We start from the raw sequence: 19,392 nt of genomic DNA on the forward strand, positions 1-19,392 counted from the left end.
GGTAAGGAAGAAATACAAAATTTCAACTAGCAGAGATGCTGGTAGAATTTGCTTAGAAATAAGGACTGTTATTTAGTTTTATTCCAGCATCTCATTCTTTGAAAAAGCACATAAATGTGCACAGGACCACAGTCATGCCAACACAGTGTTTTTCTTTTAGCCCTTCCTGCCTTAGAATCATAGAAACATTTAGGCTGGAAAAGACCTTTAAGATCATTGAGTCCATCTATAAACCTAACACTGCTATGTCCACCACTAAACTATGCCCCTAAGTGTCATATCTATGTCTTAAAAAAATACCTCCAGGGATAGTTACTCAACGACTTCAATGGGCAGCCTGTTCCTTATTACAGTCTTGCAATAAATAATCTTCAAAAGCAAGGTACATTTCATCTTAATGGGAGGAATTCTGGTTTTTGAAGGAAAAAAAAAAAAAAAGGAAAGGAAAGGTGAGGCCTAACTAAATTCCTGATTTGGATGAACTTGTATTTTTGGTGAAGTCTGGACCTTGACATAATCTTTCCAATTATTTCTAGTGGTTCAAAACATAAAGTTGCTCTTACCGAGACTTCAGATCATGCTTCTCAATCTTTGAACCTACTAATATAAGACAGAATGAAAGAAAACAAAAATGTGTTACTGGCCTGGTTTGGAGGAACTTGGTAGTCTGCTGACCAATAGAGGGTCATTCCCAAGGAATACACCAACATCTGTCAAAACAGAAAAGGAAACCCTTTATGAAGTCAACATTAAATACAGAAAAGCCGTGTATTAGAGGGACTAGCTGTCTGTGTCCTTGATCACAAAATGGCAGAAGCCAAACAAATATTATTTTTTTAAACTAGACTAAGGGAAACATATATAAACATATATAAAAGTACAATTGTGACTCTTGGCTTGTGGACTAGATAGCATACAAGGAGTATTGTTCAGCATGAGGGGCTGAGCCAGGCTGCCCTCTATCCAATGATGCCATGAGTAGGAAAAGAAATTTGAACTCCTTTCTTAATTTTAAAGCTCTCCCGCTGGTGATTAAAGCTCTCTCCTACCTGTGGGACTGACTAGCAGTTCTGTTTAGAAAGAAGATTACTGGAGTAAGGGCAGTCTATTCCTAAGCTTCATGTTTCTGCATAGCATCTAGGTAATGTGGGAGTCTGAAAATACTGTGTTCTGCCTGAGGGAAGTATACACTTCTGTGGTCCTAATGGTAGTTAAAACTTTTAGGTACCTGAGTGTTTTATCTTACTGTCGTGCCAGAGACGTTCATTTGGCAGGTAGAAGAAAAGTAAATTGTTATCAAACCTGAACATATTTCTGACTTCCTGGGAGTGCTTCCACTCTCTGGTTCTATAGATACCACAGTCTTACTGCTTCTGGGATTGGAATTACCGTATCTGGTCAAACGTCAGGTTCATAGAAATATTCTTGGTTTCTGTGAGCCTTTAAAAATAATACATTTCTGCAGACCTTGAGGACTGCTGTTCAAAATTGATTTTGGTGTTGACATGCATGCTAATCTGATGGCAAGCTGCAAGACACACGTAAATCTTTCTAACTCTAGTCTAATTTATTTAGTGTTATTAGAAATGGAGTTTGACAGTAGGTACTTGGTATGCTGCATGAAAACCCACAAGCTTGTCTTCATGAGGTACTGTCAAGATTTGTTTTGTAATACACCTCACCTTTGTTAGTCCAATACGCTGGGTTTTACTTTGTCTGTGGAGCAGTTCTGGTGCACTGAAAGGGACAGCTTCCATCTGAGATGCATTGTTTTGGAAGGACAAATTTCCTTCAGCAGACAGTAGTACTGACCATGGACAAATCACACAGATGGCAGGGTCTGAAAAATTTTGAAGAAAATAATGAATGGGGTTCTTAGTGTTGAATTCACTGTGCTCAGGAAGTCATATTGCTGATGTCTCAACTGCCTAGCCAAACCCATCACTGAAGTTTACTGGAGATGTACCTAGAAGTCAGTGGAATCATTTTCATTTATGCCTAGCTGGTTTTGTCAGCTGGAGTTCAGTGGTGGTTAAAGACTTTATTTCCCTCTCACATTGTTTCACACATATAAACAATATATTGATTTCAATGGATTTCTGAAGTTCAAGGAAAGGAAGAATTACATCCCATGTGCAAATTCTGGACAACTTGACATTTTTGGTAGATCGTCTTGTGCAAAGCACAAAAGAATATCTGAAGAGTAGAACACTCCTTCCAATAAAGCATGAATACTTTGAAGCTGGCATTTGCAAAAGACCTTAAGTTAGCTTCCATTAAGTTGCAAGGCTATGGTACAAATCTCTTCTCTTTGGTGATATTTTTTTTGTTCTGTGTGCTGCTTATAGTAGTGAGTCCGCTCTGCATTGTAGTAACCTCTCTTTAAGTGTATTGTATCTACCAAAGCCAAGTTACTTTGACAGAAAGTCAGTGTCAGGAGTCAGTATCTTTTTCTTTCTACTGTACAGATGAAGAAACTGATGCAAAGCCCGGATTTGATGACTACACCATGTTAGTCAACAGAGGCTTCCCAACACTTCCCAAGTCCCATTGCTATAACCTGCTAAGCTTTCCTTTAAGAGGAAACATCATTTCCAACTAACCTGAACTTTGGGATTTTTTTTACCAGAATGCACATACGAAAACTACCCAAACTAAAAGTTAGTCTAGATTCTACCAGTAACGTGAAAAGCCATGATATTTTAGCATTATTCACATTCAGTACTTCTGTCAGTTCTGTTAAAAGAGGGGATATTTCAAGTATTGTCAAATGGTAAATGTAGGCTCCTAAACTTGATAAGACCCTGAGAAAAAACTATTTGAAGGTGTCTCAGTAATGGGCTGGGTTCTTCTTGTAAAAGGGCTGAGTACTCTTAAAAAATATCACTGAAGAGATCCACTGAGGTCAGTCCCAGCGGTCTGAAGCAGGAGTAGAAACATTAGGATGTAAAGTCTTCTGCAAACACTCTGCACTTGCATACATATGTTGAGTGCATTTGACCAAAGACATCCAAGTGATTTCATTAAAATATTTGTTTAAAAAACACGATTAAAAGCATATAAGATCAATCTGTTTACTTTAGAAAGGGGAAAAGCTGCAGTATCTATGACAATATTTAGATATAGGGTTCCTGGAAATATAGGTAACAAAACAAAACAAAGTTGGCTGTTTAACCCTTCTCTTCAGTCTAGACTGTGAGAACAGAGACCATTCAGATCTCCATAGGAGAACAGCTCAGAAACATGCCCAAAAGGCTTCGGTATTTTAGCATTTAAAAATTATATATTAAAAATTAGCTATTTAGATCTTATTCATGTTTACCTTTACATCAGGAAAATGGATGGTAAAAATGGGTAAATTGTTAAGCTGGGAACTCATATACACCTAGGAGGTTTGTATAGCCAGAGGACCTAGAGATTCAAGACTTATGGACACTGGTATTTGCAACAGTTGTGGCGTTTACTTCTTTAGAAAATAAAAGGTCTTAAAATCATCACCTAGCTTTCTCTTTTGCTCCTTTCCCATTTTCTTTAGTATTGTGTGCAAATACAGCTAGCACATGCTGGGAAATTTGTCCATTTTAGAAACAGATAGCCAGTTTATACTTTAGCCCCGAAGATCACCTGGCCTTCTGTAATGTTGGCCAGCCAACAAGTGAGCATAGCTGCCTAACCAGTCAGTGCCCAAACACATTGCAAATACTGCTATAGCAAGTGGTGCTGACCGTCACCAGGTCTAGCAGGATTTATTACCTCAAACACAGCAGTACTAGCCCTGAGAAGAGGCTGATTCCAGAAGCAGTATAGCTGTAGCTGGGATGTGGAGCCAGGTATGCCTTAGTCAGCTGGGACAATGCTATGGAGGGACAGTTCACCTTTGCTGCCCTATAAGAAATGAGCACTGGGGATTCAATTTCAGAATGAGTCCAACTTGGCATCCCTTCTGGACTTGAGCTCTCTAAAGACATTTGAGCAGCCTTGAATATGACCTACAGACCAGCTTGGTTCTACATCCCTACTTCCTCATGTTTTACTCTTCTTCTGATCATAATACCCTACATTTATCTTGTGCAGCACAGGGAACATAGGCTGATTATCTCAATTCAACAGACATCAAACAAGTGTTTTCCCTTTTAAAAAAAAAACAAAACAAAACAAAATAAAACCAAGAAATCAGGAAAACGTAAGTGTCAGCTTAGTGTCTGGCACAGAGTTATTAAGCTGCCATAGACCTGAGCTGAATCTATCTAGGTGGGTATCTCTGTGCTGCACTCCTTTGCACATTTCTGGTGCCTGATCTGGGTGTTCTAGCCTCTTGTTACACTAGATAACAGAGAACTGATAGGGTAGTCAACCTGCTAGTCAAGTGTTCTAGTCCATTAAAAACTAGTTGGTAATAAAAGTCCACTCCTCCAGCTATAGCAGAAGTTGCACTTCAGTATTCTGTATTTTGATTCTACATGCTCATGAGGTAAGAACACATCACATTCATTCTCCCCCCAAAAAAGGAATGTCCATTGTCATAAACAGTTCTAAAAATGTGACAGGTTGCTCAGGTGTGCTGTCTTGTACAGCTGGCCTGCTTGACAAGCATTCATCATGATTACTTGCCTAGCCATTGTAAGTCACATTATTATCATCAAAGATAAAAACCTCTCACTAGATAAATGAGCCATGCAGATTTGCCTGTCCTACTCTATCAGTACATGAAGGACATGATCCTAGCTGGCATGGTGCTTTCTGTTTGTGTTTTATTCAGATTTTAGGAAGGACTATTCTGTCCTGCTCCACTGTGTATAGTTGTACTTAGCTGAATTAATATCTGATGTGTAATCTGGAAAAAAAACCAAAAACCACCAAAACCTTGGGGATCTCTTATGTAGGCAGAGCAGTCTACATGTAATCCCAGCAGCACTGAAAGATTTCTCATTTTTATTAGCAATATGCTTCTATTGTCATTAGTGCTTTTTGTCTCAAAACCCCCACCCCCTGCCTAAAAAGCCAAAACCCTCAAAAGAACTAAAGTAACTCAAGGATGAATTTCCAACAGTAAGAACTATAAGAAGATACTCTTCACCTCACCTTTGTGAAGATCCTCCAGAAGCTGCACTGTGGCCAAGTACAAGAGTGCCCATACTTCTTCTTCCTCCAAGGGGCTTCCTTTTACCCACAGGACCTCGGCCAGTGTCACACAGGAACTGCTCATGCCTGCTGCAGTAGAAACCAGATTTTGGACACACTAGAGAAACTGAATTGCTCAAAGCAAACCATACTGGTTACAACCATACCCTTCTCTCACGACAAGAAATATTTTGTGAACCACCCTACTTCTTTGTTCACAAAAGGTAAGTATCATTCATCCCTATCTTAATCTGAGTAAGAATGAGTAAAGGGACTGAACTAAGTGACTTCCTGTAAGCTTTTTGAGCCCTTTTACTCATCAGTTGAAACCAATCACAAGATTCTGTGGGGCAAGTAGTTTTTACTTGGGAGATCCTTCATGAATATGTGCTGTTCAGACTTTGTGAGTGATTATCTGAATGGTAGGACATTTATTTTGCTGCTTAATTGGATGTTCTTGTCTATAAAATCATAACAGATAATCTCAGAAAAAAAAAGAATGGCAAAGCAGAACATATGCACTGTAACATGAAAAGTTTATAAACACAGTCCAACAGAGCAACTGAGTTTTATTCATTGCCCAGCAGATTGCTCAGTAAAAGCTGGTAGACTCTTACTGAATTCATTGATGACAGATTTTCTTGGTCCAACACCTGAGACTCAGAACTTGCAGTTCATCCATACCAATATACATATAAACTTGCTTTATTTCACTAAACCAAATTAAAAGATGATTCCCTCTGTGAGCTGCTGAATAGCAATTTAGTGCTCCCAGCACACTGTCCCATCTGACAGGTACGTAAGACCTGGCATACTGCAGAAGAATCTTGGTCCACACACTCTGTTTTGTCTCGGCTGCAATGAAGCATCAGGTCACTTAGAGAAAGGCATCCTGTAGTAAGTCATAATTTAATCTCTTACTTATCAGAAGAGTATTTTCCTAATCCCAGCCAACTAGAAATGGACTTCTGACTTGAAGTATCAAGGCTTCTTTTCCTCCAAATGTTTTATCATGTTAAGTATTATCAAATAAGGGGTTTTTCTTCATAAATGGTTTGGTTTTCCATGTCACCAGTGTTAACATTTCTGCAATTTACTAATCTAGGCAGAGCTGCTCTAGGTCTACACATCTGTAAGGAAAACTGAATCCAAGCCGAAAATTTGCTAAAAAAACTCAAACTTAACTTATGTTTTTGCTGTTACTGTCTTGTAACAGAGAGCATCATAGGTTCATTGTATGATGTGTAAATAGGGGCAGAATGAAAAAAATTGGAGGTGATCCATCTATTGCATTGAGGTTTTCACATTGTCTGTAGACCACCAAGTGAGGGCACTAGAGCCTAGGATGCTATTGTCATGTATGAGAAACACCACTGTAACGTGAGGTCACTTACAGGCTGAAAACAGATCTTTCCCCTGTTCCTTCACCCTCTGCACATCCGACTTACTGCTAACATTTGTTCTCTGCCTGCAATAGACTTTACTGTGTCTTACAGCTGATTTCTTTGCCAGCTTCTTGTTTACTGTGCAGTCTTCAATGGGTCACTGCAAGAGCAAAACAGTGTTCCACAGGAACAACTTGTTGCTGATTAATAGACTACTTAAACTTTGGTTCATGGGGTCTTGTCCTGGCACACTAGCTTCCAAACAAGGAATCACAACATTGGAAGAATGATCCCTTGCTGTAATTGCTGTGGGATTATGGACCAACCTAGTGACATTTTAAACAGAATCAGAGTCCTAATTTTAGTCTCTGTAGCTTCAAAGGATAGTAAAGCTCCTTAAGAACCTAACCTTAATTAGAAGAGACAGACAAAGCTTCTTAATCTAAGCCATCACCATTTCTCTTAATAATAAATTACTGCAGTAGCATTTCACTTAACCCTGTGGTACTGGGACTAAGCAGTCAATTCACTTCCCCAGAGCTGGAACCTGCATGGCTTCTCATATGGGTAATCCACCAGACTCTACTTAGTGCTGTGGGGAAAGGAGCCCGGCATCCTCTATTTTAGATAGAAGTGCTTATACCAAGTGATTTCAGTGCTGGTATTTCTAACTAGCTTAAGTTACTCAATATGCAACTATCCAGAGTGTAGGCATTACAGCTTTATAGAGCCAAAGTGAAATCAGCAGTTATACCGGAGCTGGTTAACTTTTGTAGTGAATATTTTTTCAGAGTAAAAACAATGTCTCAGATTAATACTAAGTATGAATTAAATTAATTCTGCACATGATGATGTGCAAATGCCTTCCCAAAAATTATTAGATTGAATGGCCATGGAAATCATAACCTCTTTAAAGTGTAATAAATTATTGGTTTAATGCAATGTAGAGTTAAGCGATATGTTATCTTACAAGCAAATTGGCAACTGATCTTTAAACACACTCAGAATACCCTGTAATTTTGGGCTGTGTTTGACTCTTGGCTCTCAAGACCAGTATGATGTGGTATTTGACAAAAATATAACTGGGTGAGTGCTTGGAGAAAAAATACATTTCCTTTCCTTTTATAGCCAGACTGTGCTATGTCTATGATATGAGAGTAGAAGTGATATAAATATATTGTTATCATTGTAACAGTGCACATATTTATAGTCCCTCAATTCAATAAAATCTGTGATCCAGAACCAAAACAATTCTGACCTTCAAACAAGCCACAACTGATAAGGGAAAGCAGACAAATTGGGATGCAAGGAGGAAAAAGTTAACAATAACCTTGCAAAAAGGGACTTGATTATTTGCAGTAACACTACACATCAGGAAATTATGCTAGGTCTAGTTGAGCCTGCAGGGAAAAATTAGAGCAGCAGAATGTAATCACCTACTTTGGAGTGTGGCCAGGATATAGAGGTTAACGTTTTTGTGCCTGGAAAAAGTAGCAAAGGGCTTTCAGTGCCAATTCATGCTCTGAGGTCAAATACAAATCTTCTGATGACTTCTGTGGAAGAAGGTAGTGACATCCAAACAGGCAAATTAGCCTGAAATATCCCCTCCCCATTCTAATCTTTGAAAAACATTCATTCATTACGTGGACTGTCTCAAGTCAATAGATTTTCCCCTGGAAGAATTTAATCTACTCCTCTTGCATAGATATGAAAGGTATGCCGAGGTGAAGCTAACCCATCATTTTGCCACAAACCTCCACCTATTTATCACATTTCTTTCTAAATTATTTTATTCTGGTTTGGTACATTATTTTTTATCATATGTGCAAGCTTTTATCCAAACAGTCATTGAAATTATGGTCAATGAAAGAAACCAAATTTATTATAAAAGGTAATGAATTACAGCTTTGTATCTGAATTTAACTCTTAATAACAATCATGCATTAGTAATTTCATATGCCGGGGTCACCATAAGTGCAACTTCGCTTTATTAGGTTTGACAACCTTATTTAGTAAAATGGAAGGGAGAAACTTGTTTTTTTTCAACCTTCATCTTTAATTTTGCTGCTTTGTTGACTGTATAAATACAACAAAAGAGCTAAAAACTATTACTTTTGTAGGGAAACTGACCTTCTCTTATCAAACATGGTCATCTGAATTGAGTCCTCAAAAGAAAGAGGTCATCTGGACTCCTAAATAAATAACAGCCCTTTTCATGCAAGCCTATCAGAGGGAGTTTACTGGGGAGTTGGTTCAGCCGTAGAATCAGTTTCTATAGCATGAAAGGCTTAACTCATTACCTAAATGATGATGAAAAACACAGATTTAAAGGGGAGATCATAGGACACAGCAGTGAATAAGATGGTGAGAAAGGAGAAATCATGTTTAGATTTTGAAATAATGGGGTCAAGTTTGTTTCTGGTCTGAAGCAGTAACAGATTTGCCCCATTTGGGCATCCTGAAGAACAACTGGAAATGAGAACTTTGGCCAGAAGTTTGTGTACAAACACAAAAACAACAACAAAGGATTAACCTTGGGTAGGAACCAAGCGTTCTGTGAAGTGGAAAGGCTTCTGTCAACCAGAAATGCCTTTCAATTTTTACTGCCTGGAAGCTGTTCTTGCAGAGGTCTGGTCTTTCTTCTGACTGAACATCCAGTTCTGCTTCATTACTGTATCTGTATGTTGCAAAATACCAAGCTGGAAACCTAACTAGCTTTTAAATTGCTGAAGGCTGTAAATAGATGTAGATTTTGTAAACAATTGTGTCTGAGAAAGGTGTATTGCCTCTTTATGGTTTGGACATAAATGCTTATCACAGCCCCTCTACTAGAGGTGACTAATTGATTTTGACATGAATAAGTCAGAGAGAGGCCACGTAATTATGTCTTCTGATGGATCTGAGAGGTTGCTAACCTCAGCCACTAGCCACACTAAAAGAGTACGAGCATGGGCTTGTACTGATAGACAAGTGAGAGGGGGCTCGGAGCGTCACCTCTTCCATTTGCACCACTATACACACAAAACGTTGTCTACTCATAACGTATGTGTAAGCTGGTGTAAACCCACAGCACATGAAGACAAGAAAAAGCTGGCTAACACTCACTTTGCTTCATTTAACCACTACACTGTGTGGAAGTATCTGAATCGGCATTGGTCACTTTCAAAGGCAACTTTAGAGACCAGCAGTTATTTCTTCTAGTGCTGCACTGAAGGACACATCAATAAAACTATACACAAGTCTATAAAAAGATGGTCTTTAGCCAATTTTCTCTGCATACAGTGGGTTTTTTAGCCTTCTAGCTCTTTCAGCTGTTGTACTCTAATTTCTGATTTATGTCTAGCAGTCCCATGTAGGCCTCAGGTGCTGCCTGACAGTCTAAAAGCACCTCCTGTAAATGAATGACCAAAACCAAGGGGACACAATCCTGCTTCAGTATAGTCAAAGGCAAAACTTCTTGTATCAGTGGCAGGAAGATGAAGTGGGTGGGTGGGTAGGGGGACTATTTGGAAGAAGAGACTTAGCCAGAGGACCTCAGGTGCTATTTTGCAAGATATCTAGCATTCTGCTTTCAAATCTAAGCTGATCAAATGACAGGAAAGATAGGAATTTGAAGTGACATTTTCCTAGGGTGTGGGAGGGCTAACAGACTGATTTTAAGGGCTGAAAAGGGGTCCATAGCAGACAGATGAGCAAGACAGACTTGCTAATTCTTAAAGATCTTTTAGAATGAAGAGCATCTAGAAAAATGCATTTTTAGTCAGCATCCTTTCACTTGATATGAGGTGCTGGACAATGTGTTAATTACCATATCAAGTAATGTAATTTTTGAACACACTCAGGTGAGGACTTCAGCTTAGATAAAATCAGTCTGTCTATTCTGTCTCTTGACTTTCCTCTGTGGTTCCACCCCTCAAAGATTAATAACTTAAAGTAACATTGCTTTGAAGTGCCTTATATTTAAGAGTAGCTGAGCGATGAATTTGTGTCTTTATATCTTTGACACAAGAGTTCAGAAACTTCATCAAAAGGGACTGAAAATCCACTGAAGAGTAAAAGTAAATTTAAACATAAATAATATCTACAAATGCTTTTTTAGTATCAAGTATTCTAAATACCCTAAGAAAAGTTCTTGCAGCCTATGTCAGGCATTGCTGTGCAGTAAATCAAACTTGAATACAAAATCAGGGGGATTAAAAATAGGGCCAATACTATCATTTGGATTGAGCTATAGTTTTGAAATCATCACTGATAATTCCAAAATAAATTTACAGAATTTACAGTCTTTCCCAAGCCTAACAGCACATTGATGTGACATGACGAAGGCAGAACAATATCTGAAGTCACAGGTGGAGAAGGAATGGATGCACTAGCATCAGTCTCACTGCCTCTGACTTTCCTGAGTTGTGGTGGCAAGGACCGTGTTTTGTATGAACCTGAACCAGGGCCAGAATCACCTCTCTGCATTGTGTAGGAGGTATCTCCAGGAAGATACTTAACTGATCTCCTTTATGCACTTAAATATTATATAATTATAAATGTGAATCTAGAGATTTTTTTGAAATTTAAGATTATCCTACTATAGGTACAGATTAAATATTTGAGGTACAAAATAAATTCTGAATTGAAATGGGAAGATAGGGCTTGCTTTTTATAGAGACACAAGTTTATCGCATGGTACATATGTATATTAAACTGATTCTGGGTCGCTATGGAGAGTTTGAGATCAGTGAAATAATTTTGCCCCACTTAAGAGTGTCTACACTTAAATATTCTTAAATGAACAATTTTCACATGAGGATCACAATCTTTTGTTGCTCCAGGCTGCATGTTGTTTGCTTCTTTAAAAAAAAATCCAAACCCTTTAATCTGGAATACTGTATGGAGATTTTGAGATGTGTTGGTCTCCAAGATAATCAGGACTAGGTACTTAGGAGATACTGAAAAAGCACTGGAAACTGGAACCAAACTGGGTGTCAGTGAGAACCTTAAACCTGTTTTGTTTTGCATCTGATTCATAGCAATCCACAAAACTGTAACATGCGATGGCCTACAGAGGAAAGAAGATGATCACTTCAGTCTGTAACTGCAAGCTTTGGATAGGGTCTGACTGCATCTGTTGTGTTGATGACAGTTCTGGTTTAATACTTCAGGCTATATTTTGTTTTTGAAGAACAGTACTCTTCCATAAAACAGATGAAACTTATCAAATTGTAGTATAGAAAGTATTTAGTAAGAAATAACTACTAAATGTATTGGGTTTATAGACGCTATTCATCTATTGAAATTGAAAACCTAAGTAAATTCTCAAATAGTTGATTCTCAAAAAATATTGAAATGTAGTTAAAACTGAATTAAGTGAATGTTGTTGCTATCATCAAACTGATGACTATTACTGATAATATTAGGGGAAGTACAGAAAAACTGTATTGAAAATAAATGTAATTAATATCTGAATTATAACTGTAGGAATATTTTAGAGAAATAGAAAAGGAAATAATCTGGGGAGATTAGATGCCATCACAGTGTACTTCAGACTTTTAAAAATATCTAAATTAAAGTCTGAACTTCTTGTGTATATAATGCATCTTAGGGCCAATACAGTAATCCTTTAATATATTTAAAGGCAATGCTTGATACATGCTGTCACTCATGACATGTTTTTTTACCTGGAAATATAAGCATAATAACTGGGTAAAAAGCTGGATGATTGCTAATTACTTTGCTTAAGTACAGCCTACTATATTTCAGTGCTGCTTGTCCATAAAATGCCAATACATTTTAGCTGTATGAAAAGGTGGAAGAGACTGAAAAGAGCACATTTTTTGAAAGAACTGGTTTAAAATTAACTTAAATCATAACCTGATTTATTCACATATATTCCATATGCAGATTTTATACTGTGACTCATTATACACTTGTTGTTATAATTTTGGAGAGAATACACTGCATTCCTCATACCAGAGAGATGGATTTCATTAAGTATGAAATTCAACTCTGAAATATGGGGTGGAAATTTATGGATTTATAATTTGAAGAAACTCTTAAAATGATGTTAAAAAATTCTGTTCAAATACAGTAGAGAGGCAGAGCCCAATCTGTAAACACTAACAAGTCTATAAGGGAGTTGCCATGTTGCAGAAGCATGACTTTTCCTTAGAAAGATTATACCACAGAAGTTATAGCTGTAATGATACATCCTTCATTTTACAATATTTTTTCACCCTCTAATGTAAATTTCTTTTTTTTATTTCCTTTCTTAGAAACGTGCACTTTAATCAATAGGAGAATTAACCAGACTATTGCAAAGTATTCGGCACTCAAGGGGGATAAGTTTCATTGCTGAAGTGAGCCATATTTCATTGCCAGGAAATCACAAACTTCTCATGGGTTGGGCCAGTCTTCAAAAAGTCTAATTTTTGAAGGAAGGAGTTGAAATCTGATTACCTGAACAGTGTGGTTATGTGCCGCTCTGTAATGAATTTCATGAGCTGAGGGGTAAGGGTGTTAAAGGATGTGACTTCCAAGATCTATGGACAATGTTCCTCAAAGACAAAAAATGTTACTGATGCCAAGAGAAAACAAACTCAGCATCCCACAGAATCAGACTTACAGGGCCAAATTCCAATTTCCTCTTTACTTCAAAGTAAAGACTAAGCTAAGATTTTAGCCTATACTGTCCAAGCTTCCCAAAGTCTCTCCTTAGCTTCTCAAGCAGCTGTAGTCAATGCTGTTGTGGTTTGCCTGTTGTTAATATGTTACACAGGTACTCTAGAGCTACTTTTTGAGTCCTGAAAGTGTTATTGTTAGACCTTTGTTTGCAGCGGAGAGAGATAACCAAAGCTTCTGGTCTTGATTCTGATGCTGACTGGCTCTACCACCTGAGAAAGTCTCAGTGCCTTCTTTTACCACCTCACTGAGGATGGTGCAGTTTGCTCTCATTACTGATCCACTTTAGATGTAAACAGTAAATTACCATTATTTGTATTCCTCTGGAATGTCCATCTAAAAATTTCTAAATCAGTAATGTTTACAAAGCATATGCTAAAACTTCCATAAAATAGGGCTGCTTTTATTTTAGAAACTGCAAACTGTAATCCAGGGACTTGCCTGAAAACACATTAGAGAGAAGTAGAGAAGAAATTAGGAAACCAGTTTCTTAATTGAGACTTTAGTCCCAGGTGGTAATCACTGGTAATCTTTCTACTGTTTGGAGTTCCGTGCTGTTTCCTAAATAATAGTACTCACTATAAATCCATGAATAAATAATGTACTGAAACACGTTTTCCAGAATCATGTGGAATGTGTTATACAAATGAAGACTTATCCCTGCCATAAGAGCAGTAACAATTTAGTGCCTTCTATTCCTTTTCCTTCAATAGAACGTAAAAATAGGCTAAGGTTCTCTGAATTTTTATCAGTGAAATTCTGTCATAGGTGAATGTTTCTAACTACAGAAGGCGGGAGGGTCTGAGCACTAACATACTAACATTCTGTGGACCACAGTCTGACCAACTCTATATTATAATTTTTTATACAAGCAACTAGCCTTCTAATCAGAATTAGCTAATGACCTGAGAGAAATGAAATTAGTTTTAATGTAAAAGACACCAACAGGGTAAATATTAGATACTGTTGTGCAAACTCAAGAAGGTGAATGCTTTGATACTTATTTAATTGATAAAGCAATTAAGAGAGATATGTAAGAACCTACCTGTACAAGTTGGACAGATGATGCATCCAGAATAGTCTGAAATCTTCTATATTTTTGCCCAATACTGACTGTTTAGATCATCGTAGCTGTAGATGTCACATAAAACATATTCAGGATTTGTTTGGTCTTTTGCTTCTTGGTTTTTCTTTCTTTTTCTTCCTTTCCTTCTGCTTTCTGTCTTTCTTCCTTTCTCTCTTTTTACTGCTTTGTTTATATCTTGTAACTAAGCACTGTGTGGTCTGGCAAGTGGCTAAGCAAATAAACAGTAAGGCTCCTTCTCTTGCTTGCAAGCCAAGCCTAGCAGCTCCTGGTTTGAAGTTGAGGGCAGCGTCATGTCTGCTGAGGCTGTTTGCACTCCTTCCTTTTCTTTTTTCTTTTTCTCTACCCTCCACCCTTTTTTTTTCTTTCTTTCTTTTTTTTTTTTTTTTGGTAGTTCACCCACTAGGTAATAAGAGTCAGCTTTTAGGAAGTGGCTCAATATAAATCTCTGGGTCCGTCGACATATAAGAACTCAATTGGATTACCTGACGCACACGGGAGCATTAGATCTAAAACCCTGTAGACTGATGTCACTTTCAGTCCCCTGCCAATCCAGAGAGAAGCACTACACCAAAGCAGAGATTGAAGGTCTAAGGGGGTGAGTGTGTCTTTTATGAGCAGCAAAATCCTTCAGACTCAATAAACAATGAGGATAAGATTTTGGTGGGTCTGTCTGGCAGAAAAAACAACTGAAAGAAGGGAATTTCATGTTTTGTTTAATGTTGCTCAATCTGAAAAGTTCTGGTTAATTATTGCAGGGTACAGCTGTGCTCAGAGCAGGGCAAAGCGAGCTCATGGGATACTGCAGGGCAACTGTAAGCTGGGCATAAGAAAGTGAAGAGAAAAAAAAACTTAGCAAAACAAAAAAAAGGAAAGTTCTATTGGACATATTCAGTAAGCTCTTCACATTAATTGTTCCTTCATTCTTCCCAGCTCTGCTACTCTTGGCATTCTATTTTATTCCTTCAATCTTCAAAACAGCTTTCTTCTGGTTTGAGCTGAATAGAAGTCCCATTGAGTCCAAAAAGTCTGAATTAATTCATTTACTTCCAAAAAAAAACCAGAACAAAAAACCTCAGAACTTATCGACATTATGTTATGAATTGCAGTGGCAAATAGCCACTTTTACAATAATGTTAGTATTTAGATAGAGCAGACAGGATTTTATTTTTAAAGACCCTCAAAAACCGGATGACAGAAAATACAGTATTATACAAAAGGCCAGAAGCTACAAGAAAATATTCATATCAAGCAACCATCTCTTTTGCTGTCCATGTCTATGGTAAACACAACTCAAGATTGTTTTACCACCAGAAGCTGAGATCGTCATTACCCTAGATCCTCATACTGTTTGATTTATCAGCTGACTCTCAGCCATGTTCTTCTTAAGGTCTTGTCCTTCCTTGGACGGTAAGACTATCTCCAGTCCTGATTCTTGTCCTCCATAATATGTTCCCATTAAATCAGGTAGAAATGTTGGTTTGATTAGCTAATCAATTTTCCTAAATGCTTTATGCTCCATTGCTTTAAGAAAAGACTCAATCATTCTTCTCATGAAAACTTGGGCCCGAGGCAAACCTGTAGTAGTTCTGCTGGTGTAAGCAACGGGTCCAGATTTGTGAAATCAAATTCTCACCCATGGTTCCTTCTCTGTTCTAAATAGTCATTGAAAACAGCTATTTTAGAAAATTACTCACATCATATTGATGTGAACCAAAGTAATATTTCAGACTCATAACCTCAAAAGAGACAGTATGAGAGCTTCAGTTGCATTCATTCTAACCACCTATTAAATCCTTACTGTGTAAAGATGACATGTATATAATTGTGGCAAATTTTATATAACTTGATCACTATGAAATAAGGTTAACAAGATGAAAGACTTTATCCCAGTGAAGGAACTGCTGCATGGAGGCTTAGGATCTCCTGTATATTCAGTCCAGATTTCTGAGAACTGGCAATGGTCAGAATCCAATTATTCTCTTACATTAATGCCTTTTTATCCCACAGAAGCTGAAGTGTGGGAAGCTCTTAAAGTTTACATAAAGGTGAGGATTATTATTTCCTTCTCAGCTGACAGTGGTACAAGCAAGCTGTCAAAACTACAACCACAGGTCAGGCATGGGGTTTCTTAAACAGAGAAGACTCACAGCGCTTTTGTTAAATTTTAACTGGTTTTAGTTCAGAGTCCCATGGAGTGGATCATAAACTGCTTGAGCTGTCAGAGGTAAATGGAGCTCACTTGAGCTTTCAGAAAATCACTCAATATCCATTTTTGTTTTAAATCTGCTCAAGTCATATAACAGGACCTAAACACTTCTGATAATGAACTTCCATGCGTCATGCCCGTGCCCACTACACATACAAATTAAAGTTTTATTTCCATAATGGTTTCTAAGCAGATTGGATTTAGTCCAGTCATCTATATTTAGTTTAGCAAAGTAGTGTAGGGTTGTGAGTCTATGCTTTTGTTCTAGTCTTTGCTGTCAGGGCTGTTTCACAGCAATATCTTAATGGGAATCAGCTGTGATTTGTGTGGGCCTGATCTCAGCTTTGAAGAAAAAGAGAAGGGGCCAATATGTAAGCAAGATGCAAAGAAAGGATGGACATTAATATAAAATTAAAAGCTGAACAAACGTATCTTAACAGTCTGTTACTGTTTAAGACATAATTCATAACTTAATAACAAAACCCCCACCAAACTGTGAATGGAGGTGTTTTGGGATTTGTTTTCAAGTTTATGTTTGAATGGGGCAGGAAGGCACCATGACTCTTACCTGCCACTTGTGACAGTAACTGGTTTTCCTTAAGAACAATAGTTGGCAAAGGCTTGATCAAACTCCAGGGAGTTTCTAAATTTTAGAAACTTCTATGAATGGATTAGATAAAATATCATTTTTAATACAATATGTTTAATTTGCTTTTGCTTCTTACACTGCTTTTGAAAAGTGATGTGAGGCAATAAAATGTGATTGGGCAAGTGGCTCATGTTTGTGATACCTGCTTGCAGCTCTGCTGATCCCATGAGTAATTCAATGAGGAGCAATATTCCTATGATACATCCTCCAATGCATCTTTATGGGATACAAGGAGAGAGGGTGTGAAGCTAGCAATTAATGATATGAAGGGCAAACTGACACTGTTTAATGCCAAATGCGCTCAGATTATAATGGAGTTACTCTCTAAATAACTGTAAGTTCAGGCCATTACTCTGAGGAAAGAGAGTGAAACTTCTTTAAATGTTTCTGGAATATGGTGATGGAATTCCATGTGTACACTCCATGTATAGTTTCATTTAAAATAGCCATTTTACTCTGCAATGACGTGGATGCTGATTGGGGAGGGGGGGTGGGGCAGGGATGGGGGGGATCTCTTTTCTCTCAAGAGAAAGCAAAAAAAAAAATATTGATTTGCTCTTCACCACCACAACAAAACCTGCATACATTCAGATATACCCATATATATCAGGTTAACACTTTATTTATAGAGTGAAAGTAATTTTTCTCTACAATAGCTGAAGTGATTAAATATTCAGAATTCCAAAATCCTAAAATGACTGTATGTAAGTGGTCACAGGGTAGTGTTCTGCAATGCAGAGATGTGTACAGGCACCAAACTAGCACAAAGAGGTACAGTTTCATCCAAGGGGAATAATTTGCTATTGCAGTTATCCTCCTTATTCTGACCAGTGTAGTTTACTGGTTAGTAGTGTGTAGTATAGACCTAATACGCACTATTAATTGTCTTCAAAATGCTTTGGTCAGTTCATAATAAAAAAACAAATCAAAAGAGATAAAGCTAAGTTATCTCTGTCCTTCTACCTACCATTTAGATCAAAGTCCCCACATTTAGATGTTTTTCAAAACTACATTCAGAAGTCATTCGGTTTTGTATGGGATCTTAATAAGGCATTTAGACAGGATGTCGGATAATTGGTGTTGACCAATTTCATTTGAAATACAGTCATTTTCTAGCTCTTTTCAGAGATAATCTATGACACATTTACTAAGATGGGGGAGGTGTTTGCATTTAGAAGTTGAAATTTTAAAACTCTGACAAGAATTGGTGCATTCCTGATAAGTCTTTTTTTAACCAGAAGGACGCAATGAGCAAATTCAGGGCTGACGTACATTGAATGCTGGTTGGAGAGAACATAGCTGAAAGTTTGCCTTTGGTATCCCCCTGAGTTCAGCACCAGAGTTGTCAGTGGTGTTGTTCAGTGTAAGGTCACCCAATTTTGGTCACTTTGAATGGTCCCATGTAACAAACCATGAACAAAGGATGGTACAGGGCTTTTCCAACTATGACCACGTTACAACAACAAGAGGGAAACAGCTGATAAAAAAGTCCCTGTGGCCTTGTTATGAATCCTGGAAATGCCTTTTGCTCTGGAATTAATCTTAGAAAGCCAAATACTTAGACTTCATTGATAAGTGTGCAAGAAGGGAGATCAGGCATGTCAGTATGTGATTTAGAAAGACAGGAGTGAGGTACAGATACAAATTAGAAGTATGTTTGGCAGATTGCTTAACTAAACCCCGCAGCTGAAAAGCTGCACACATTTACAATCAATCTTTCCCCAGTAAGGAAACCACACCAACGTGCTTGTGACTTAGGTAGAATACATTGCCACAATCCAGCCCAGTGAACCACTGTCTAATGTTGTCCTCAGATAATGCCAAACCACAAGAACTTTTCCTAAATTTGCCCGTGAAAAATTTCAATTGAATAGTAGTATAAATAAAGAACACCGAATGCTGTGTTAATGTCAGTGTATAGAAATATGAGGCACGTGATACCATAAACACTATTTTCTAATAGTTAAACTACTTTTCCCTCCACAAACAATTTCTAGTTGGCTGACTGTCTAATGATTCTACATACTTTGCTGCCTGTTTACTTGGTATACCTATTAGTATAAACTGGCTGTACATGGAATTATGGCTGCTCAGAAATAACTTTTCAGGATCAGCAAAGAAGGGGTTAATAGTATTAATGATATTTCAGAGAACAGTCTCTTGACTAGACATACAGAAATGTCGTTTTTACTGAGCTTCATATCCCTTAGCCATGAACATGGCCCTACCTTCAGGTTAACATTTATAACCTGTCGCATGGTGCCCCATGGTGGCT

General features: G+C 37.7%; 2 protein-coding genes across 7 annotated transcripts in view; one reads left to right on the plus strand and one right to left on the minus strand.

Moving 5' to 3' along the window:
- The window catches only part of FRMPD2 (FERM and PDZ domain containing 2), a 77,218-nt gene extending 62,631 nt beyond the window's left edge, over positions 1-14,587 (minus strand). For 5 of the 6 annotated variants that reach the window (XM_037400708.1, XM_037400711.1, XM_037400710.1 and 2 more), the window contains exons 1-4: positions 14,221-14,587; positions 5,083-5,211; positions 1,683-1,840; positions 645-710 (exon numbers count right to left, since the gene is read on the minus strand). In XM_037400708.1, the coding sequence (XP_037256605.1) occupies positions 645-710; positions 1,683-1,840; positions 5,083-5,206 (348 nt within the window). In that variant the 5' untranslated portion in view covers positions 5,207-5,211; positions 14,221-14,587. The remainder of the gene's footprint in view (positions 1-644; positions 711-1,682; positions 1,841-5,082; positions 5,212-14,220) is intronic. The other variant, XM_037400706.1, reaches the window with a different exon arrangement.
- Positions 14,588-14,809: 222 nt separating this feature from the next.
- Positions 14,810-19,392, plus strand: part of MAPK8 (mitogen-activated protein kinase 8) — a 57,685-nt gene continuing 53,102 nt past the window's right edge. The window contains exon 1 of the mRNA XM_037400720.1: positions 14,810-14,857. The gene's annotated coding sequence lies outside the window, so the exon portion shown is untranslated. The remainder of the gene's footprint in view (positions 14,858-19,392) is intronic.

Source organism: Falco rusticolus, chromosome 9, assembly GCF_015220075.1.
Source record: "Falco rusticolus isolate bFalRus1 chromosome 9, bFalRus1.pri, whole genome shotgun sequence".
NCBI classification, from domain to species: domain Eukaryota; kingdom Metazoa; phylum Chordata; class Aves; order Falconiformes; family Falconidae; genus Falco; species Falco rusticolus.